General features: G+C 37.3%; 2 protein-coding genes across 3 annotated transcripts in view; both read left to right on the top strand.

Annotated features, from left to right (window-relative positions):
* fam171a2a (family with sequence similarity 171 member A2a) overlaps positions 1-5,981 on the top strand; it is a 38,463-nt gene extending 32,482 nt beyond the window's left edge. The window contains exons 6-8 of the mRNA XM_051097759.1: positions 2,159-2,272; positions 2,499-2,625; positions 3,233-5,981. Coding sequence (XP_050953716.1) covers positions 2,159-2,272; positions 2,499-2,625; positions 3,233-4,775 — 1,784 coding nt within the window. The 3' untranslated portion in view covers positions 4,776-5,981. The remainder of the gene's footprint in view (positions 1-2,158; positions 2,273-2,498; positions 2,626-3,232) is intronic.
* A 2,142-nt stretch (positions 5,982-8,123) lies between these two features.
* Positions 8,124-25,005, top strand: syngr1a (synaptogyrin 1a). 2 transcript variants are annotated; one of them, XM_051097772.1, is made up of 4 exons: positions 8,124-8,475; positions 18,043-18,280; positions 18,638-18,783; positions 21,742-25,005. In XM_051097772.1, the coding sequence occupies exons 1-4, from the start codon at positions 8,380-8,382 to the stop codon at positions 21,931-21,933; spliced, it is 672 nt and encodes a 223-aa protein (XP_050953729.1). In that variant the 5' UTR covers positions 8,124-8,379; the 3' UTR covers positions 21,934-25,005. The 2 variants fall into 2 exon arrangements, with proteins under 2 accessions (XP_050953729.1, XP_050953739.1); XM_051097782.1 differs by lacking the exon at positions 21,742-25,005 and adding an exon at positions 20,167-21,735.

Genomic DNA, 25,005 nt, shown 5'->3' with positions numbered 1-25,005 from the left:
GTAGATTACTCTTGATATAGTTGCACGTCATTCCAGGTTATCTGGTACATCTGTGTTACATTTTTTTCAGCTCTCCACTCTAATGTCTGGGCTGCTTATTAGGATCTCTCTTAAAGTGTGGTTAAAGATTCATTTAGACTCTCTTAGCTCCACCAAGAAATCTCAAATGAATTTAAACTAAGCAGCTTAGTCGATGGCAACCTAATCCCAACTTCCCCCTTCACCCACCCACTGCTATAGGAAAATGAATGATCGGTCAGGAAATGTAACCAGACTCCTGTAACCAGATTTTATTAAATGGTATCCTATTTATTCAACTTTTGAATTGATATATTTATCTATACATATTCTTTTTTTGTTTGTTATGATTGCCGCAACATCCTGGTCCCTTTCATGCAATCATACATTGTCATATATGATTGCATGCATGCCATTCTTGGCTTGTTTTCCTGAACTGTTCTTGGTTTAAATAAAGGTACAGTAATCAAAGATGACCCACAATGCATTTAAGGAATTTCTAACCCATGATACCCACAGGACAGTGATGGCTATCAGTAAGAGGCAGTTGGCCTGGAAACCTTCTCTGACACCTTTGACCCTTGCCCTGTTTTCAGGCTAACTGACAGATAAGTCTGTTGTAAGAATGTTTTGTTGTCGGAGTGTCATCCCCTAAAGGGCTTCACAATGCAATATTTTATTTCATTTACACAGGCCTTTAGTCATCTTGTAAGCATATATTAGATTAATGTTGACATTAGTGATAATGTGAGTGGGTAAGGTAAGCAAGAGCTTGTTTTAGAGCCAAAGAAAGAAAGATTTTAGAACTTTGCACATGGAGCTGCTCAAACGGCACCTACCAGTTACCAGGATGCCAAAAGTCTATCTAGATGGAGAATGCTGGATAGCTATAGAGAATGAAAACCCTGAATATTTAGTGTGTGTGGGTGGTTAGAGAGAACTGTTTCAGAGAATAGTTAGTTCTGCAGAACAGGGGACTGTATTCCTGAGTAGTGGGCAGCTGTGAGCTCTCAGTAAGTGTGTTTTTGACCATGTGATAGATGCATGCGGCCCGGAAACTACAAAAGTCTGTATTGTCTCAGATTTCTCTGTAGACTCTAGATACGTGGATGTTGAGAATGCGGCTGCAACCAAGAGCCCTGAGTCACTCTGTGAGTCTCATTTACTAACACAGCATAAATTTATATGATGTCACCGCCTGCACAGTCTCAGCCGTTTGTTTAGTCTAAAATGGGTGGGGCCTGAATACTCCAGTGTGTTCAGATTATGAAAACATTAATTGTGTCACTGATATTTGCCATGTGGCTACTAACTCCCTGTTTGCTTTGGAGACAGATCACAGACAAAATAAGCCATACAGAGAGAGCGAATGCTTATACACATGGTTCTTGGAGGGGCTTACTATACTGGGAAAGCCCCCTGCGTTGGAACGCAGGTCTCCCTGCTGAGCTGAACATATAGCACCTTCTAGTGTGCGTAATTACACATTGCATGTAGATGCATGGGTCAGTCTTGGGCAGTTTTCTGCTGTAGGTACTGGTACTTAGGATTCTGCTGTTGAGCTGAAAGTGCACAAAGCTGTGAAATATTAAATGATAAATAGCAGTATTTAATAGGGAATAAAAAAAGCATCAGATTCTAATAAAAATAGTTTCATGTTATTGTTGATTTTACATATAGTATAGTATAGTATAGTATTTATTTATAGTAACAGCTTCATTGTGTACGCTCCAGTTGTGAAGTCCAGCACAGAGAGCATTTCATCTTTAGTGCAGGGAGACATTTGAAATCGTATTTGTCAGGGTTCACCCTGTCAGAACATATTAACTCTCTATGCTCTTTTGTTTGGCCTTAGGGCTTGTTGCAAAATGTGTGCCCCTCACTGCCCTGCTTTCGTGCACCATATTACATTATCTGTAATTTTGAATATTAAATGGTAACCTAGACTGATCCTAGACCTAAAATTACTTTTTAATGAAGAAAAGCTATTGAATATGTAATTTGGCACAGTTGGGGTCTAATCTGTCCTTGGCGCACTGCCCATTCACATTTAATTGAGCTTTTCCTGTAAGCTGAAGCAAGTTTTCATTGCATTTATTACTGTTTGCTCATTTTGTAATAAAGTCCTGGTTTGCTGCAGGTCTATGGATCAGAAGTGGTGCTGGATATATTAAAAAAGAGGGTACTCAGATGACATGGAGTTTTGTGGCCCCAAATTTAGGATACTGGCTTGCAGCATTTCCCTCAACCTCAGGTGAGAGCAGCAGCAGTTACATGGTATATTATATTGTGTGATAAATAACAGCCATTTTAGGTTTTTATATTTTCCTTGATCAGTAACCATAAAATTACACAGAATGACTTTAAAGATTCAGTTAATTAAAAATGTTGTTCAATATCTATGTTCTGCCTGGTTTAATTTTGGTTGAATTGGTTTACTTTTTTAATGCTTATGAGATATACTTATTTTTGTGTTAAAGGAACAGGTCTGAACACCTCTGGTCTAAGGGACATCACTACTTATCACACCATTTTCCTGCTAGCGATTCTCGGTGCCATGGCCCTGCTAGTGCTTATTCTGCTGTGTTTGCTACTGTACTACTGCAGGTATTGTTACTCTGTGTGTATGTTTGTTGTGTGCCTGAAAAAGTGATTAATAGCTTATTCTTATAAGCTTGGCCTTATCAAGTTGTAAAACCCATGACATAGCAAGACGTTTGTATAGGCATACACAAAAGTGTTGCCATGAGCAAATCTTGCTAGATTATTTCCATGAGCAAATTGAGCAAGATATTAAGGGGGCTTTCACATTGGCAGTTTAGTTTAAGACAGGGCACAGTTTGCATGAAAAAAGGGTAACATGAAAGCTGTCGTGTGGACCTGGGCAGTAGCGTACTTATGTGGTACTTACTGGGCGTACTTACTGGGCACGTTTGCCGTGGTCCGAGCCTGAGTGCGACTGTTCCCGGCGCCCCCTGCAGCTTTTGTTTTGAACTCATTCGCATTCCGCATCCGCATCGGTTTTTAACTCATCGGCGCCGGGAACAGTCGCACTCAGGCTCGGACCACGGCAAACGTGCCCAGTGTAAAAGCCCCCTAAACTACATTTGTATTTGTCATTATTTTGGTGAAACTGTAGTAGGTAGTTGTTTGTTTTCTTTATATGTATGTATATTTGCTATAATATCTAACAGATATTATTATAATATTTCAGGAGGCGGTGTCTAAAACCTCGGCAGCATCGCCGTAAAATGTACCTCTCATCCACTCTGGAGAGTTCAAAGAGAGACCAGGGCACATCCACTTCCCACCTAAATCTCATCAGTGGTGGACACATGGAGACAGCGTCCTCATCCGCTGACCATGATGGCATCAAATCTGACCTTTCATCCAACCGTGATCTCCACAGCTCTCGAGAGGACTTCTTCAGACATGGTCCCAACCAGAGACAGCGCAACTCCAGGATGAACGCTGACACAAAGCGAGGGGAGAGCTTCCCTTTGAAGGCCACTCGCTCTTCAAACACAGGAACTCGAGACCCGCTGCTGCAGGATGACTATAGCAAAGGTTACAGCTCTGCTGAGGACTCTGATGAGCGCAGATATCATCACCATAATGCTAAAGACAACCAGGGCTATTCGTCAGACCCACCATCTCCACCTCCACTTTTGCCACCATTTACCGGCCACTATCAGGATCACAGTCGGGACAGCAAACCCCCGGAGTATTATGCATCGGCAGGGGATCACCTCAGTCGGCCCAGTTCCATCAACACCCAGCCTGGCCAGCTGATCTTCTGCCACTCTATGGAGCAGATGAAGGAGAGCATGTACCACAGCATGGTCCCCACGTTGGTCATCCCTGCACATTATATGCATCTGCCTTCTGACCTGTCAGCTGTGGAGCAGGCAATGGAAAGGCAGCAACAGCTGCAGCATGATATGGAGGGCATCCAGGTTAGCATGACGCTCCCACGGCAACAGAGTCAACACCAAAAGCAACAACAACAACATCAGCAGCAGGCCAAGCAAGAAAAGGAAGAGGAGTCGTCTAGCCAGCAAGCAGAGGAACCTTCAGAGGAGAACTGGGGATCGGAACAATCCACTGCCCCTGTCCGTATTCCCGTCCTTTTCAATGACTCCACCATTGCGCAAATGAACGGTGAGCTGCAAGCGATGACTGAGAAAAAGCTCCTGGAGCTTGGGGTAAAGCCACACCCCCGTGCCTGGTTCGTTTCCCTTGACGGGCGTTCAAATTCTCTTGTTAGACACTCCTACATTGAGCTAAGCAATGAAGCCTTGCGTGCACCCGTGGGCCCCAGCAATCTAGCCCAGGACCACCGTACTGAAGCACTCCCCGTGAGTTCAGGGAAATCTACTCACCGGAAAGTAAAAGAGGAGGGCAAGGCAAAGGAGGGAGGTGAAAGAAAAGCTCATGGAAAGATTTATTCCAAGCTCCCTGTTATCGAAACACCGGACACAAGCAGTGAGAGCCATTCAGCCATGTACTCGCCTGAGGAGAACTCCACAGCGCCACTGCTTGATGAGACCTCTGAATCCAGAGGTGGGACATTCCCTCGTAAAAGCCGCAGTCGGGACAACAGCACCCGTAGTAGTGCCAGCGAGGTCCACAGAGACTCTGTCACCAGTCCTGATGATGACAATGAAGCTGAAGACAAAGATGACGACGGAGAGAATAAGAAGAGCCCCTGGCAGAAGCGTGAAGAGAGGCCTCTCATGGTCTTCAATGTCAAGTAACTTGCATGTTGTCCAGGACTGGTTATGGCACCATCTTGGCTATACCTTTCATTCTTATAGATGCTTACTAGTGAGTCGGATGAAAAGCACAATAAGAGACATGGCACTTACCTGAGTGATAGGCATTTATTCCAAACATTAAGATTAGGTACCAAGAATTTGTGCTTGTAAAGAAGCATCTGAAGTCCACACACCCTTTTAGATGTCCTTCAGATGGTTTAAACATCTAATGTAGTTCTGGCAGCAGTTCATGTGGCCAGAGGGAGTCGTAACTTTGAATCTGCACCCCTCTCAAGAAGTTGTCTCGCTTTCTTTAAGTGATACTCATTTTTTTAAGAATGACCATGAGCCATTTTAAACTTTAGACTTTGGGAAGCAATCCATAAGCCTTAAAGAGCTTTTTCCTTTTCAAAAGAAATATAAATGAAAAAAATTAATTTGATATAGGTGAAAAAGAGGGCTGTTGTAAGGATTGAAAGATTTTATCAATCTAGAATGACTTTCGTTGTAGTGCTTTACTCAAACGTTTTATTTGTCTATATTACTATGTAGAGCTGAACTATTAAGATGTGTGGAAATTGTACGTTTCACAAACAGGAGTGAAATGTTTGCTGAATAAATTTGTGTTTACTCCAATGTGACTTATCGAATCCTAGTGGTTGACACATAATGACACTGTATTTTGTACTGTTGGTAAAAGTTCCCCTTTTGTACTTATCTAAAACCAGTGTTGCCATTTTTAAAATATGTTTGGGTTAGGAAAGCTGCTCTTAGATACGAATAAAAGGTTATATGCTTATATACTGTACAGAACACATTTTGTACTCTGAGTAAGCCTTTCCTGTTGGGTCAGTGCAGCAATAGAAATTTTGTTTTGAGGGACTTACCTTGGACACCTGTGAAAATGTATTCGCACTAATCTTTGCTGCAGTGCATTGGAACTTTTGCCATGAATCAAAACCACTGCAACTCTACTCTGTTAACTGTGGAAGTACAATTTTGAACCTTTTTCTTTTATGGACTTTTTGTGTGTGACTGAAGATACAGATTGTGCTTGAAATGGATGTGCATGGATGAATTTACACAAAAATATTGTACCAAGTATTTTTTTAAAAAACAAGTATTGCTTGATTAAGCACTCTTACTAAACTCTGTGAACCACTTATTTGTAAATAACACCTTAGTAAATTTACACTCTCACTTCAATGTTATGCATTTCATTTCTGACTGATAATCACCATCAGCCACTGGTTACCAGCCAAAATGTTCATAACACACTGTACCTGTTATTTTCATTCAGTAGTTGACATTTTATTGTAATACTGACTTTAAGCCTAGCCCTCATAACATGTGAAACATTAGCAAATTTCTATTGAATACATTATTTCTAAACACAGATAGAATCCACCATATACCAACAGTAGTCTCCCTTCATTTCTCTTCAAATGAACTGCTGAATTTTCACAAGTGTCGACTTCCTGAAAAGTGTGTGTATAAATATATATAATTATATATATAATTTTTTTTGTTTGTTTTTGTTTTTTGTTTTTTTGTTTTTTTGATGTTCCTAAATCATTACAGAAGTTATGCTGAAAAATTCATTATATAAAGCTGAGGTCAAAAGTTTACATACACCTTGCAGAATCTGCAAAATGTTAATTATTTTACCAAAATAAGAGGGATCATACAAAATGCATGTTATTTTTTATTCAGTACTGACCTGAATAAGATATTTAACATAAAAGATGTTTGCATATAGTCTACAAGATGAAATAAAAGTTGAATTTACTATTTTATTTACTATTTAATGACTCTGTTCAAAAGTTTACATACACTTGTTTCTTAATACTTTACTGTTACCTGAAAGATCCACAGCGTTTTTTTTTTTTTTTTTTAGTGATGGTTGTTTATGAGTCCCTTGTTTGTCCTAAACAGTTAAACTACCTGCTGCTCTTCAGAAAATTCCTTCAGGTCCCACAGATTCTTTGGTTTTTCAGATTTTTGTGTATTTGGACCCTTTCCAACAATGACTATGATTTTGAGATCCATCTTTTCACAGGACAACTGAGGGACTCATATGCAACTATTACAGAAGGTTCAAACACTCACTGATGCTCCAGAAGGAAAAACAATACATTAAGAGCCAAGGGTGTAAACCTTTGAACAGAATGAAGATGTGTACATTTTTCCTCTTTTTTGCCTAAGTATATTGTCTTCATTTAGTACTGCCCTTCAGAAGCTACAGAAGATACCTACATGTTTCCCAGAAGACAAAATAAGTTAAATTTACCCTGATCTTTAAATTCAAAAAGTTTTCACTTCCTGGCTCTTAATGCATTGTGTTTCCTTCAGGAGCATCAGTGAGAGTTTGGACCTTCTGTAATAGTTGCATGAGTCCCTCGGTTGTCCTCACTGTGAAAAGATGGATCTCAAAACCACACATTCATTGTTGGAAATGATTAAAATATACAGAAATGCTGAAAAAATAATTTGAGGGACCCAAAGGATTTTTCTGAAGAACAGCAGGCAGTTTAACAAGGACAGGACAAACAAGGGACTTATGAGCAATATTCAGGTAACAACACAGTATTAAGAAACAAGCGTATGTAAACTTTTGAATAGGGTAATTTTATTTTTCTTGTCTCTTATGGACTATATGTAAATGTCTTTTATGTGAAATATCTTACTCAGGTCAGTACTAAATAAAAAATTACATGCATTTTGTATGATCACTCTTATCTTGGTAAAATAATTAACATTTAGCAGATTCTGCAAGGTGTATGTAAACTTTTGACCTCAACTGTATTATATTATATTATATTATATTGTATTATATTGTATTATATTATATTATATTATATTATATTATATTATATTATATTATAGTGGTTTAATATACTTTACAAATATTACTTCGATTTGTCCATTACCACCTGTAAAGTTGAAATTTTGACAAATGTCCTTGGCAAGTATTTTTGGAACAGTGTGCAATGCATCACTATATTTTTTGGTTTTACTTACCACAAACTAAATAAATATTTTTATGTAATATTGTGTCAACACATGACTAAGCATTTGTCCTCTGGGTGTGGGCTATGGGCAGTCACTAGGTGGCACAAGTTTACAAGAATTTGTCATTTTACTATTCAATGTAATAGCCTTTGATGGTTTCCCATAATTTTAGGAATACTGCTGTTTACACTGTGAATGTTTTCTAAAGTAATCTACGCCTATTCCAAATGTATTTCTGCCACACACACTGACTACTCAGCGTCTGGCGGGCACGTGGTCGGTGGCGCGCCTAAGTATCCTCGAGAGTGCGCATCAAGCTTGACAGCATAATGCGCGCTCTCGTGTTCCCCCGGATGCGTGTTTACTCAGTCTCCTCTCTCCACCCTTGAAATGAGAGAGTTACAGAGTGGAAGGGACATCGTTTTGCAAGAAAACCTCCACGAACGGACATCCAAGATCAAGACTGGGCGACAGGCGAGGGCAAAGCGCGAAGAGTCAAGGTGTACCGCTTGGATAAATTGATTTGACACCAAGGTCAATTATATTTCTATAAAAAAAACTTCAGACACGGAGAAATCACGAACCTCTGAGGATGGAGCAGGCATACGGGGCTGGCAAGGCTGGTGGCACCTTCGATCCAATTACGTTCTTTCAGCAACCGCAGACTATTCTTCGAATAGTATCATGGGTGAGAGTGATTCTACTAATTGCATAATTTAAGCGCGAGCCCGAGCGTCATGTGATGACGCGTTAACGACTAGTAAAGCTTTGCCGCCTAAATGCACAATCTCTCCCGCTAATCTGCACGTTCGCAATGTATTGTTTTGCTTTTTGATTATTTTCTAGTTAAACAGACATGCACATAAAAATATGGTGATAAAATCTTAGCTTAAAGTAATGCCGAATCATTTCTATTGTAAATATGACACTAGAGCTGATGTAGACTTATTTTCTTGAAATGTATAATATAGAATATTAGAATATTTGTTCATTTTTCTGAAATGGTCATATTGATATTCATCTAACAAATATTGCTGTATAATGACTATTGTCCAGGGCAAAACTGTATAACTATAACAAGACTCACCTTTTGTTACCTAAATATCCATACATTTTCTCTAGCTCATGCAAGATATTAATTCCAATTTGATGCATTTGTTTGTAAAAGGAAACAAAAACTCAGACACCATTAATGCATCTTATATAGAGAATAAAGCATGAAGAGGTTTGGAAAGCCAGGCTGTGACAGTAGCTTAAGAAGCTCAATATTCATAAAGGAATCTGGGAATGTCTACTGTCCTGTTACATTTACAGAGGAGGTATCTGTCTTTTAACTGTCGGAACAATGTTAAACAGTTTGTTTCTTTGATCATTTCCTCAAACTTGATTCAATCAAGTAGCTCCTGATTTTGGCTTTTGCATGAATGAGCATGCATGCACTATTTGCTGATAAAATCGTTTTGTGGAGAGACACATGGTGAGGGGGTGGTGGGAGATTAGAAGAGGGTGGCTGGTATGGGGGGAGGGGTGGACAGGTGTCTGAATCGGTGATTAAGCCACAACTATGTATTAGGTGATCATTCAATTGAATTGAAATTATTTACATGTCAGAATCAACACATAAGGATCTTGTAATATCATAGTAGCCCACTGACTCAGGGTTCATTGCTCATTTATAGCAATGACAATCATTGCAAACAGAAATTACCAAAATGCTGAAAGTCATGGAAATATAAAACTATTCTCTGGTTATGTTCTACATGGAGGCTTTAAAAATTTAGTAATGATTACATTTTTCGTCCCACTTTATATTAGGTGGCCTTAACTACTATTTACGCACATTGAAAAAACATAAGTACAAGGTACTTGTGTTCATATTGCATTGAAAATCACTATTGCTGCTATTGAGATAGGATACGGGTAAGGTTAGTGATATAGGGTGGGATATATGGGTAGGTTTAAGGGTGGGTTAAGGTGTAATGGATGGGTTAAGAGTGTAATTTTAATTGCATAAATTAATTACAGATGTAATTACATGCAGGTATTTTTACGAATATAACAATGTATGTACACAATAAGTGGACTGTATCAAATTATTAATTTAAATGAAAGTACATAGTAGTTAAGGCCACCTAATATAAAGTGGCACCACATTTTTAGTATTTATTAATAATAACATTTTACATTTATTACTATTTGTTCATATTTTAATCCAAGTTCTTATTATTATTAGAAGTAAATATTCCAGTTTGCATTTTCAGTTGCCAAGGCAACTCTCATTTTCGTCAAGTTTTTAAGTCTGAAGTTTCTTTATGTAATATTTATATTTTATATCAGCTTTAGTTAAGTTAAAGTAATTTAGAAAAATTAATTAAAATTACTTTTGCAGTAACCATGAACAACTAGAAAAGTCATGGAAATTTATTGGTTTTGTCTGTATTGGATATATTGGGAAAGTTTAGACTTTTTGATAAACCTATGAGATATATTACTGATCAGTGTGACTAGAGTATTTTATATATCCTGGATGTTGTTAGTAATGAAGTTGAGTTAATTTTTTCTCATTTTTCCTGTATTTTGAGTGCCAACCAGTTTGAGGCAGGATTTCCTGTTTCTTCATCCAGTGGAGGATAGAGAGAGTGTTCAGGAATTATTTTATGGGTGTGAATCTTTTAGAATCCCATGATTTGATTCGAATCGACTCCTGGGTGACGATTTGATTAAAAACTGATTCTTGGTTTTTTGTAAAGTAGGCTTCATTCTTAACACTTTTCCCTTTGCATGCCTGCCAATTGTGTTCTCTATAAACTGTCCGGGTGCTGCACTGTTTTTGCAGTTGACTTCCGCTTCTCTGTTCTGACAAAGTCACGTTACTAACAAAAATGTTTAGAAAATCGACTTTCGAAATTTGCAAATCAATTCGAATCAGCAGCTGACAGAATCGTTATTCATAAGTGAAGCAATTTTCCCCCCACCCCTAACTCTCCTTTCCCTTCACCTTTAAGAGGCAGCCAACTGTTGATTTGTCTGCATGTTAGTGTGTGTATGTGTGCAGTCTGCTCTGTGGAATCTTCCGGATGGACTGGAGGTGTGTTTGTCTTATTCATACTCTGATTGGCTCAGTGTGTGCTGCTTCTGCGTTGGCATGACAACTATCAGAGAGCTAAGGCTGGATGCTAACAGGCTCACTGTGAGGAAAATGAAAATGCATAATCAGTAAAAGGCATTAATGGGATTGCCTCTAAAATATTTCTGGATTTGAAACGTAATGTATTCTCTGTCATATGACAGTCTCTCTTTTCTCTTTGACTCTTTCTGTGAATATTAGCATGAGGTAAACTCCTTAGTCATGAATCAGTTGTGGTAAATACCATGATGGATAGTGTCTGCTTCTGGCTCAGACTCTTTCCTCATTTCTTGTTTGTAAACTTTAAAAATTGATGATCTTTTGGATCTTTGACTTACGTAAGCAGTCTCGTTCCCACAGGAAACCCCACTGACACATATTTCACAGACAGAGTTTGAAAACATGGTCGTTAAAAAACCTCTAGGCAAGAATCAGAAGTTCATTCATTTATTTTCCCAAGCTGCCACACTGTATGCATCCAGCATCTAACTGCAGTCTGTTTCTCTAAAAAACACAGAATTACCACATAATTTTTCAGCTTGTCTGTGGTAAGGCTGTCACAATTCCTTGATTCAATTCGAGTACCTGATTTTAAAAAATCCCCAACTGCAACTGCATTTTGCCCGTGTTGAGTAACCAGCAAAATTCCGGAAATTATGCATTCTACTGACGAGAATCCATGAAACGCATTTTTAGACCTTTTTCTAAGGCTGCATGATATATTAAACTCATTTAAAAATCAGTGTGATGCTGCTCCATACAAACTCTTATCATTTACATGAGTGGAGTGTCCCAAACTCCATCTCTGCATATTGTTGTGAGTTTGGGTTTATTATAACATTCATCTTGGAACTCAACGTGCACTATTTCATCATATTTTAGAGTATATCATTTATAAATCTACACAAACACATGAGAATAAATCAATATCTTAATAAACATGCTAACCGTTTATCGCAATTTCAAAATAAAAGCTCAAAAACCTTGTTTACTCGTTTAAATGTCCACATATTTAAGAAATTGCAGTGGCTGTAGCATTTTTGTCATAAAAAAATGGCCAATATTAAAATTTAAGTGAATATTTGAATTAAATATTGTTTATCCAATATTAAACAAGGATTAGATCATGCAGTAAAGTGTAAAAACAATTGTCAGGCTGTTGGCGCCCTCTGCAGCTATTTGTTATCCTTGCTGAAAAAAAAAAAACCCCAAAAAACGCTAAAACCAGCCTAAACTGGTTGGCTGGTTTTAGCTGGTTAAAGCTGGAAGTAGCTGGTTTTAGCCTGGTTTCCCAGCCTGGCTAGGCTGGTCAACCTGGTTTTAGCTGGTTGTTCCAGCTGGTCCTCCAGCCTGACCAGCTAAGGAAGTAGCCAAAACCCCTCTAAAACCAGCCTGCTGACCAGCTAAGGCCAGGCTGGATGATTTTTTCAGCAGGAATAATGTGAAATATATTAGTTTTAATGTTTATAATACATTATGCATCTTAACAGTTTTGTTCAATAAAACCATATGGTTACTTGCTTTTGATACTTTATTTAAACTAATTATTATTGTCTTATTGCTATTATATATGTATTTAAGTAATTATAGGGCTGGTTTCACACACAGGCCTTAGACTAAGCCAGGATTAGGCCATAGTTCAAAAAGGTCATTAAAGTAATTTTAATATAAACATGCCTTAGAAAAAAACATTACTGGTGTGATCTTGAGACAAAACAAAGACACTGACATATTCAAGATCAGTCGGTGCCAGTTTCTTTCAACTGAAACAGCTCAGGCTTACATTTTAGTCTGGGAGGCTTAAGCCTTGTCTGTGGAACCGAGAGTGAAAAAATATTATTCACTTAGGTCAATTTTATTACCAAAAAAATAAATAAAAATACTTGATTACTCAAATAATCATTAGAATAATTGACCGATTACTCAATTACCAAAACTGTAGTGACAGCCTTAGTCTGTTTACTCTTTTTTTTAAAGAATATGTATTATGTTGAAAACCCTGCCTGTTCTGTCTTTTACAATGTGCATGCGATGCTTTAAATATAGCACGGTCATTTTACTGTAGTCTGTTCTGGGACTAATGGCACAGCTGAATTCTGCTGCAGGGCGACATACTCTCCATCTCTCTCCATATGTCCACCTTTTTTCCTGCACAGTCATTACGTCAAGAGGGAAATAATATAGTTTGCAGAGCCTCTTTATCCCTCTTGCAATATTATTATAGTTTGTGATTCATTTATTTTCTGGCAGGATTTTCCCTTGTCTGGTTGTGATATTCTGGCAATGGATCATGGGTTAACTCATGCACTGTATCTCACATCTAATCCACATTTACTGTCTTGCGCTAGTATTGTACATTCAGAAGGTTTAATTGAGTAAAAGTAACAGTATGAAAGTTTTAGTTTTAAACACAGCAATGTCTACCAATATTTATTTTGTTACCACATTTTAATATATAAGCAAAATCCACAGTAAGACTAAAGCCAGTGTGATGATACAAATAATCACTGAGTTTTAAATCATATATGTCAGAATATACGTATGAATGTATATCAGCGTATTTGCTTTTGTAGTTTTTTTTATCAGAGGTGTTATTTAAATATCTTTGACATGAAGTATGCTATTTACCAATGTACCAGAGCAGTTACAGTGTGCTTTAATTTAATTTTCCTGTTTATAGCACAGAAGATCTATTGCTCTGCATATGACTGATGTTTATGAACACCCTAATCTTGTTTCTCCCGTCATAGACACATGATTTCTGAATGTTATGAAGCAGTTGTTAGGTTGACTGTGTGGGGGAGCACTTCAGATGTATAGGTGGTCTTCATCTGTAGTCTTATGACTCAGTCTCTCTCCCTCTCTCGTGCTCTCTCTTTCCCCGCATAGTGAACACAAGGTCAGGGAGATTAAAAGCGAGGGATTGGAGGGGGAGGGGAGAAAGAGAGGCAAAGCTCGGCAGGCATGTAACGGGCTGAGAGAAAAATGATGAGGGGCGATATGTCTTTTTTAGTGGTCGGGAAGACATCCTTTTAACAAAAACTTACACCATCCGGAGCATCAGTGATGTAGAGTGGTTGCTATTTTTCATGCAATTACAATAAACAGATGCAAAAGGAATGTAAATGCACCATGAAGAATTATAAATGTGGTTCATATGACCACTGAATCCTGTGTTCGCTCAATGATTCATTCAGACTGAACTAGACCAAATGATTCATTCAAAATATTGATTTGTTCATAACAGAATTCCCATTTGTTTGAATTGATGTTAGAGCATCACTGATGAGCTTTTTACGTTATAGCAGGTTGACTTTAACCTGTCATTGTTCTGCCCACTATCTCGCATTACACAAGCAGCCACTGTGCTTTGTGTAAAGAGCCTTGTTGAATAGCTGGACAGCTCTATTCTACTGTATTTTTCCTTCTTTCAAGGTGTTGATTGATTTATTGGTGGGTGAGCCATGGTTGCCGGCTTTGAAATGGTACAAGCAAAAACTAGCCCCAGCTGAAATGTCTGGATGATTGAAGAACCATAAATTACAATGAAGTCCAATGAAAGGCAATAAAATATGACAGTCTGACCTTGTGGGACGTGCTAAACTCTACAGATTGTGACATATATGTAATATTTAGGATGGGAAATAAAAATAAATGTAGTACAGTATGTAATACTGGAGAGTAAACTATAATATGACAATAATATACAGAATTAGCAGGTTAAAAGAGAAGAAATGTACAGGGCTATGCTTTTTTTAGTTTATGCTTTCATTTAAAGAGACAAGAGAAAATCTCATTGTTACAATATAAACAAGGAGATAACTAGGACAAGGAACTGTTTTGTGCATTTTTACAAATTTCCACTATTAAAAAAGCGTTAAACATTTATATAGCTCGTTTCACACATGCACACGTGGCTAAAACACTCCAATCAGCTTGAAACAGGGAGCAAGTAAAGCTCTGCTCCTGATGATCACAAGATCCAGATCCCGCGCGCTGCTTGTTACAATGCTTGCTTTCATGCATTCATTGGCCATGGGACCTTGTGATCCAGACAGCTAATTAAAGGCAGGCAAAACACTTGAATTCACAGACTCCAGAGAGAGAAATGTGTTATAAAAAACTTGTCATGTGGGCAATCAGCATGCAGTGATACTGCTTTATCATCTCTAACCTTACAATCATGTTTGCGTTTACAAACTTAAATATGTTAAAGTCGGATGTTGATTAATTGTCATTCTTTTGTGAATCAGACTAAATTGGCTATGCTGTGTTTTTGATCCACCTGAAAAGGAACCGGGCTCATAAGAGAAGTTTGTTCATGAATCAGACTACACTGGTCGTGCTGTATGTTATTCACAAAGTGGATCATATAAGCAAACCAGGTCTGTGAAATAATATATTATTGCACGTTTCGTGGCAGTTTCAAAGTGAAATGTCCAGAGAGCGGCACGTTTTTTTTAAGTTGGTACAGGCACATATTGCTGCATTTTTATTAGGTTGCTTCAAGTGCGTATTGCGGCTGTTCAAAATGAAAATATCCAGGTAGTGTCGCTAAAGGTTAATGCGCTGTCATGTTGAAAATATCCCCTACACCAAACCCAACTCTAAACCTACCCGATAGTGTTAACAAATGCAATAGTGATATGAAAATGCATTTATTGATGCAGCCGTGCTATTTTAACTTCCTTATGTGAATTTGAGCTGTTTTGTCAAACTGTAGTTTCATGGGGTTCGTGCCGGAGCTCTTCATCACCCAAGTGCAACGCCGTATCACGTGAGCTACTACACAAACCTGCTGAATTAGAAAACTCATGCATATGACGCTGTATATGTGACGACAACGTTCAAAAGTATTTTTTCAAATCACGCAGAATGTTACAGTTGTTTTAAAGTTATAATATTCTGCAAGTAATTGTGTGTAAATTAGGCTTTATTAATCAAAACTCTGTACCTGTAAATCATACTTTGTGTAAAAGGGATTAAAAGGAGTTTTACTGCCTCTGGTGTTGATTTCAACTGGAAACTACAGTGATTTGTACATATAGGTACGTTTTTCCACTTTTGCAGAAACGTATATAGAGGCACGTATTTCCAATGAGCCTATTTTGCATATAAGAGTCATTTATGTGTGAATCAGACTACATTGGTCATATATTTTTGATTCACTAAAAAGTTGTTTAAAAAAAGTCAGTTGTTCCTGATTTGGACTGCATTGGTCATGCTTTATTTTTCTGATGAACAAAAAAAGATACCAACTCACAATGTCATTAGTTTGTGAATCGAACTTCATTCTTTGCGTAATGTTCTTTTGCGTTCATCCTGCAAAAACAACTCAATACAAAGATATTTCTTGCTAATATTTTGAGGTACATTGTTGTTTTATTGCATGACAGGCAATACAAACCTATGGAGCTTAAAGTACTGTTAAATTATAGTATAGGGCTTGTTTATACCTAAAGTTAAAGAAGTTCACTTCCAGAACAAAAATGTCCAGATAATTTACTCTCCCCTTGTTACCATTGTTCATGTCTTTCTTTCTTTACTCGTAAAGAAATTATGTTTCTTGAGGAAAACATTCCTGAATTTTTCTCCATATAGTGGACATCTTATATGGAGAAAAATGTTTTTCTCAAGAAACATAATTTATTTACAACTGAAGAAAGAAAGACAAGAACATCTTGGATGCCAAAGGGGCGAGTAAATTATCTGTGCATTTTTGTTCTGGAAGTGAACTTCTCTTTTAAACGTAAGTACCTAAAGTTAAGCCATGATGATTTCTTGTTTATATGTGCTGGATAAGATTACAGGTTTGAATGAGCCATTGAACCTGTATCTTAGAGATTAAGTGTTTATTAAATTTGATGTTGTGAAACCCTATAACATTAGCTTTAAAATACAGCTGATTCTCTGGATTTCAGTTCCAAGCTTCTCATTGGCTTGTAGCTGACAGTTAGGGAACAACTATGGAACAGTTTGCTGGTAGCCAAGAGCTTTTTAACTTAATTGCATGAGTGGAGTAATGAAGTGTCTCTCTCTCACTCTCACACATTCAGACATATTGTACAGATGCACAGGCCAGCTGTTAAAAACACCAGCCTTTGCCAAATATTGCCTCCGTTCTCTTGAAGATTGACAATTCCTTTTTAGAAAATGGGCTCATTTGAATCCAAAAAGGCACTTATTATGCAAGTGTCAAATCTACTCTAGCTTCCCTGTAGAAAACAAACCCAGTAAGAACAAGCAACAAAGTAAGATTAAAAACAGACGTACACATGCTCAATGTTTCTGTGGTGATAGACTGCATCTGCAAACAATATTTTCAGCAAGAACTTGCAGTTGGCTGCAAAGATATAATTTAATTTGGTGGCAGAAAGTGCTTGTTTGTTTTCTAGTAAAGCTGAAATCAGCACTGCAGTGGACATAACATGTTATCAATCTTAATTGGCTCTGTAGGGCTTCTGACACGATGCTTAACTCTGGGTTAATGTTTCTTTTTAACCCCAGACTAAAGATGCAGTCACATTTACCGCTGTTCAGCTAATTTTCACAGGTAAAATCAAGACAAAGCAATGCACAAGCTAAACAGTGTTAAAAAAAAAATAAAAAATCTGCCAGTTTTGTTTTGTTTTGTTTTGTTTACTGATACTTTAGTATAACAACTCAGAAAACATTGCAAAAAAAATCTCTGTAGATATTTAGTTGGCTGGCTTTGTTTGAGTGTCTCAAACAAAACACTAACTGTCTTTCAAAGATTTGATACTACTAAACTGAACCTTTCCAAATCCGGTGATTAGTTCTTCCTCAAAAGCACTTGGATTAACCTGGTGCCTTGCATTTCACCTCTTCTCCAATCTAGCTTACCCTTAAGACTTGGTATTGTGTACTATAGATATTGTTGGCTCTTATAATGAATTGCTTGTTATGTTTATCATTTCTAAGTCGCTTTGGATAAAAGTGTAAATGCATGTATGCTAATAAATGTACAGGGATAAAAGCCAAAACCTGACTAAATAAGACTAAATGAAGTGTGATAAGTCCATATCACCTGCACTCGAATTCTTATATTTTCATTTCACCTTTTCCTTTCATGTTCTTCTTCTTTTTTTTTTTTATTCCCCTCCCCAGATCTTTTCCATTGTGATCTTTGGATGCATTGCTAACGAGGGCTACGTGAACCGACCAGATGAGGTGGAGGAGTATTGCATCTTTAACCGCAACCAGAACGCCTGTAACTATGCCGTGGGTATGGGAGCCCTGGCCTTCCTCTGCTGTGCCGCTTTTATGGCACTGGACGTCTACTTTCCTCAGATAAGCAGCGTTAAAGACCGCAAGAAGGCTGTGTTAGCTGATATTGGCGTTTCAGGTAAACTGCTGACAGCATGCATGTGAATATTTTATATCACTAATATGATGCATTTTCAGTGAGCCTCCAGACACGCTCTTTTTTTTTACAAACTATGAACTTCCCATGCAGAATTACCTTAAGCTACACTGTCCTCTATTGGCAAAATGTAGCTTCTGCTAGAGTTAATGCAGTGCTATGTTGATTTTGTGGTGCAATAGCACCATCTATGCCTGTAAAAATAAATTGACTGTTTTGATCAGAGCAGTGTTAGAATATGCTATCACTCTATTTTCGGTTTATTTGATTTTGATCGTTGCCATTTACTGTGATGTTTTATTGATCTGAATTTCTCCACTTTCCCCATTTTCCTCCCAGCCTTCTGGTCTTTTGTGTGGTTTGTGGGATTCTGTTTCCTGGCCAATCAGTGGCAGGTGGCTAAACCAGAAGATAACCCCCTTAAAGAGGGTGGAGACGCAGCCAGAGCGGCCATCACCTTCGCGTTCTTCTCCATATTTACTTGGGTCTGTATTGATTTATTTCTATCTTATTCTTCTATAATTTTTCATTCGAAGTAAATGTTTCCTACAAAATCTAATTGATCTGAATCATGTTTGATTTGTGAGATTCAATGTCTACATTTTCTCCTGGATGGCTGGGTTCCTTCCTCCTTCCATGGCCTTTTATTAGACCAGAGTGCATTGGTAATGCATCATGCACCAATAATATTTGTATTACTTACACATTTTTATAGTATGTATTAATATTTTGAATTAGTTTTTACTTATATTTTCAGTTTTCATTAAATTCTTGTTTTAGTTCTAATAATTCTGTTGTGCTTTAGTCATTTTCTACTTATACTTCTGCTGCTCCCCATCCCCTTTTCCAGAATAGGACCTATTCTGCACACTAGTGCATTTTTGTTAAAAAACACATAACTTTTGCTACGGTTACGCCTGTCGTTTACACTACTCTGGCATTTTCAACCCTTGAAAACAGAGACTTTTGAAAACGCTGCAGACCCCGTTTTAGCTTGAAAGCTTTGAAAACAATGGCGTGGCTGGCCACATTCGATCTGTGTATCCTTGATTACCGTGCAAACAATAGCATCATGCTCATTTCTGCTAGATTTCTGCAGGTAGATGCATCATTCAACCACTCCAAGTAGATGTCCACATAGACGCGTCCGCCATAGGGCATCTACCTATACGTATCTATGGTTGCACCTGCGTGAATGAACCTGCGTTTTCGGTTGTGTAGTGTAGACGGTCATCGTTTCTGAAATGCAGAGAAAAGGCTAGTGTAGACGAGGATCGTTTTCATTTTAAAATGAAAACGCACTAGTGTGAACAGGGCCTGAGGCTGGGACTCTAAACAGTGTTTTGTGCTCATCTGTGCAGCCAACGACAGAACAGTTAGCATGCTTTGCTCGAACTTTTGCCATGTCGTTAGAAATGGCACACCGTTGTGGCTTGTGAGAACAAAATTATGGCGCCATGGGTGTAAACGTCCAGATAAGATTTTCATGATATGTCACCTTTAAGTATTTTAAGTTTTTCATCTAATAATTCAATTTTAATAGATTGCGTGCATGTCATGTTTCTACTCAGTGAATGACCTGTAGACATCAACCACTGTACATGAGCTGTGCTTCTGATCCACATGGCTTCATTCACTAATCTTCTTTCTGTACTTTGCTCTGCTTCTGTTCCGGAGAATTTACTTATTTACCCCAGTAGCCTTTGCTTCGCTGTTTACAGATTTTCTTCTAACCTCTAATTCCTCAAAGCTCTTCTCTTACAGAAACCACCCAGCTGCATCAATAAGATTAACCCGGTGTTGTTGAAATGTTTTTCCCATCATTCTTTTTGTTGATCGTTGGCTCTGGCCGATCTGTTTTTCTTTAGGGTGTTATTACACTGCTGGGCCTGGAGCGTCTAAAGAAAGTCTCATTTGAAGAGGAATACAACAAACTGTTCACCCCTCATACACCACCTCCATTTGTCTAACATTTACCACACACATGCTAATTTGTTTACTATGCCATAGACATCAACTACAGAAGCACCTCTCAAAAAATCCTACAATCATGGATACCAATGAAGATGTGATTTTTTTTTTTTTTTTTTTGATATGATGTATGTTTTGTTTTTTGTTACAGTGCCATATCAAGCCCTGAACTGAGTACGAACTGAGAAGAGTTTTAAATGACATATTGCACATATCTGCCTGGAATTATGAAATTATGACAACATGATCTACAGTGAGATTATCTATTCAGTCTAACCAGCATTTATCATTCAACTAAAGGTTAAAAGTACAGTACCTTTCAAAAGTTTGGGGTCAGTATGATTTGTCTGAAGAAATTAATACTTTTATTCAGCAAGGAGGCATTGAATTAACCAAACATGGAAGTAAAGTCAATTATGATGTTAAAGAATCTTCAGTGATATGTTATCACAGCTTCCACAAAAATATTAAGCAGCACAACTGTTTTCAAAATTGATATTAAGAAGGATTGTTTTTTGAGCAGCAAGTCAACAAATTAAAATGAATTCTGAAGGATTTAGGAGTAATGATTCTGAAAATTCAGCTTTACCTTTACAAGGATAGATCACATTTAAAAATATAAGATAAACACAGTTTAAATTGTAATAACACTTCACAATATTACTATTTTTACTATATTTTTGATCAAATAAATGCAGCCTTGGTGAGCATAAGAGACTTCCTTTAAAAACCTGAACAATTCCTATTAACCCCAAACGTTTGAAGAGTAGTTTGTGTGCTAAAAAAATCAATGCTTTCTTCCTGAAATAATTTTTTTAAGTTGCAGTTACACTTTTAATTGACTAGAGGGCACCAGTTGCACATGTAAGGTTCAGCTGAGCTCAGTACAGAATTGTTTTGTAACATTATGTAAGATTGTCTGCAGGATTTTGTGGCTTGATACATTGACCGACTTGTATTACATGCTCATTCGCTTCTATTGTTGACATGGCATTTCATAATCTTATTTTAATACAGTTTGTTTACAGTTGAGCTGCTGTTGTTGCTTAAAATCTCTGATGTATATTTATCCTGTCTGGTTGATCTTATAATATACTGGCAGATGTTGTTTGATTAAATTGTCTTAAGTTTGAATCAAGCTCTGGTTTTATGTTTTGTTTTGGATTTAAGGATTTTTTGGTTTAAAATGTTATCACCCCAAATGAGTCACATTTAAGCTTAAAGCTAACTAAACATCTAAAGCTTTTATCTTAATCAAACTAATGCTTTTCTCTCTTTTTTCTTTCCCTCTCTGTCCCATCCTGTCATTCTCAATAACTCCTTTCATTTCATTCTTACCTGAATTCCATTACCATTTCATTCATTGTTCACCATCAAAACTGAAAATTTCTCCTCCCCTGTTGCCATAATCCTGTAATTCTTGTTGCAATCCCCCCTGATCCCACCCTCCTGGCATCTTAATTTTCCTAAAGGCCGGTCAAGCATTTTTCGGATTCCAGAGGTACAAGTTAGGCGCGAGCTCATCTCTCTTCTCTCAGGACTATACCGATCCCAGCCAGGATCCCGCAGGAGCGCCTGCCGCAGGCACAGAGTACACAGGATACAACGCAGACATGGAGGCTAATTACGACGGCTCTGGTGGATACCAGAACCAAGACTACTAAGGTCGAGTATAAGGATGTACACAACAGCCTTAACAAGCTAGGCTGATTCGGTTATATGGGGAAAACAAAATATTTGAGGTGAAAAGGACAAACAGGAACTTTGGGCACTTGGGGTAGAATATGGGGACCAAAGCAGGTTGACAGGAATTCAGGGGTTTGTTTGGTGCTATAAGAACCCCTTGTAGAATTAACTTTTGGTGACGATACATGAAAAATAAATGTTTCATTAAGTCTATAATAAAATATGATATTTTACAATTTAGAGACTGTGGCACATGATCTCTAGAAAGTTTTTTTTTTTTGGTGCCACCAGTAATTTTTGCCTTCAATTTTGGGTTTGTGGGTTTGGGGTTGATCAAAATGATTGGTCTTCATGTGTGTCCATCCTGAGTAAACCGTGGTGTCTGTTATCAAATACAGGACTTAAATGGTTGGTTTAGTATACTTAATCCAGATTTGTGAAAAGAAATCTAAACTAAACTGATGGAGCTTTAACAGTCTCTAAAACAGTCGTAGAGTGAGAAAACCTGCCCAAACTAAATGTTTCTAAAGACCACAGTGTCTTTCTGTTGTAAGGTGTAGGTGGTTCAATGCAAGATTTCATTAACCCTTAACCTGTCACTAGAACAGATACTTCATTGATAGCTCTCTGCTGCCATTTTGTCAGTGTCCAAGGATCTTTAAAGATAAGTTGTAACAATATCATGTCTGGAATTTAATAAGTCTCTGCACTGTTGGCATAGAACGTACCAAAAGAGAAACTGAATAGAATAGCCTATAATGTAATAAAGTGAAAAAATATTGAGTATAGCCTACTTAAGGTGAATTTTTGAGAGCTGCTGAACTCAAAGGGTTTTTTTGTTTGTTTGTTTTTTCCAGCTTTGATTGCATTATTTAAGGTTTGTTTCTTTACACAAAGACAATATTCCATATGTACAGAGGCCCAAAACAGTATTTGGACTCTTAAGCAACAGTTAAATAGCATATATGTGTCCCTGGACCACAAAACCAGTTTTAAATAGCACAGGTATATTTGCAGCAATAGCCAAAAATATACTGCATGGGTCAAGGTTATTGATTTTTATTTTATGCCAAAAATCATTAGGTTATTAAGTAAAGATCATGTTCCATGAAGAGAAGACATTTTGTAAATTTCCGGCCATAAAAATATCAAAACTTAATTTTTGAGTAGTAATATGCATTTGATTAGTAATATGAGCTTAATTTTTTCATTTTTGTTTTGTTTTTTTTTTGCACCCTCAGATTCCAGATTTTCAAATAGTTGTATCTTGGCCAAATGCCGTGAACAAACCATACATCAGTGGAAAGCTTATTTATTCAGTTATTATGTCTGTCATTGCACAAAATTTGAAAACAATTCATTTTTAAAGACATCACAAGCACACTTTTCAGGCAAAGCAGATTCCATTTAAATGAACGAATTTAGCCCACAAACATTGCCCGAACAGCACTGAATGATGGTGCAAGTCAGTGTTGCCAAGTCCACGGTTTACTGCGGAATTGGGCTACTTTAACACTGTTGCCGCGGGTTGAAGCGACCCCAATAACGTGATATTTAGCCCCTGGAATACTAATTTTACCCAGGGAATCCTGCCAAAAAACACAATTTTTATCGGGGGGACCCCCTCGAAATGCCATTGTTCTACTGTTGGGGTAATTTTGAGTAGCGAATAGGCAGGTTTTCTTGTGAAAACCTGGCAATGCTGGCAAGTCGTATAACAACGTCAGGTGCATTCAAGTCGCTTTGGTCATTCATTTGCGTTAAACTCGTAACTACGATCTATTCGACATGACTTGAACGCAACATGTGACCACATATGTGGTTACTCTACTAGGATACCTGTGTGAACTTGAGGAGAAATGACTTCAAGCATAAACTAAAATTACCTTGTGCATTTTTAAGTGTGACTTAAGAGTCCAGATTTGATTTAGGGCCGTTGTCCATGTCGTTTTTATCATAGTAAACGTTTACATTTCTATGACAGTGATCGAGACATAATGACCTTGGACGCTGTTGATGTCTTTTAATCACGAATGTAAACAATGTGGTGCAACAAAAATTCATGAGACTTTGAAACACTTCTTTGAGAGGGAAAATGGCCGGGCTAACACTCAAGTTGTATACTAATGCTTTATGCTTCACTCAGAAATGTGAACAAAAATGAGGCAGAGTCCCTGAGCATGATAAATTAGCACATTGTCTAAAGATGACAAATTAGTGCTAATGACTAGCAGAAGACAAATCCAGCCAATACCTCACAATTATGCTAGGAAGAACAGACTAATAGACTTCATTTCAATGCTAATGTGTCAAAGGCAAATGGTCATGTCATTATAATGGTCTGTCATTTGTGGAAATATTATTCAGAATTATGTATGCTAATGAGTTCCTTTGTAGCACCCCTAGTATTGTTCTCTGGCAGTCTCTTTTTTATCATTTCATTTTTACATTTTTGATCATAGTTACTGTAATCATTCTTGCACTAGAGCAGCAGCATTGTGCATTACAGATAAATGATTTTTTTTTTATTTTAAATTAAGTTATGAAGAACATGTTCATAATTATGTACCTGAATATATAAAACCAGCATATTTTTATTTAATGACAGAGATGTAATATAATCAAGTACACAAAATATCTTTATAAATTTATTACCAAAATAACTGTCAAAAATAATAATATCAATTGTGTATTTTGCTTTTAAAGGTGTTGTAGAATAACATTTATCCTTTCTCTGTTTAGGAAGTGACATTGTTTTCTGAATCAGGAAAATTTTTCTCTTATATTTTATTTCTTGTTGAAACTTCTAAAAAAGCAAAGCTACAATACAATCAACATATTATATAAGTGATGTATCAGATGTGTTCTTATATAATGTATATGTGCAGTTATGGAGCTGGGATACAAAATATTGTAAATTCTTTTGATGTGGTGACTGTCCATTAACTCAATCGCTAGGTTAAAATGGCTCAGTGTATTTTGTCCTGTCTTGTATGTTGCTTGTCTGGTAAGACGTCTGAAATAGCTGACAATAAAAGAAATTGACTGAT

Source organism: Labeo rohita, chromosome 3 (assembly GCF_022985175.1).
Source record: "Labeo rohita strain BAU-BD-2019 chromosome 3, IGBB_LRoh.1.0, whole genome shotgun sequence".
NCBI lineage: Eukaryota > Metazoa > Chordata > Actinopteri > Cypriniformes > Cyprinidae > Labeo > Labeo rohita.
The sequence above is the reverse complement of the archived record's forward strand: the minus strand, read 5'-3'. Positions and strand labels throughout refer to the sequence as shown.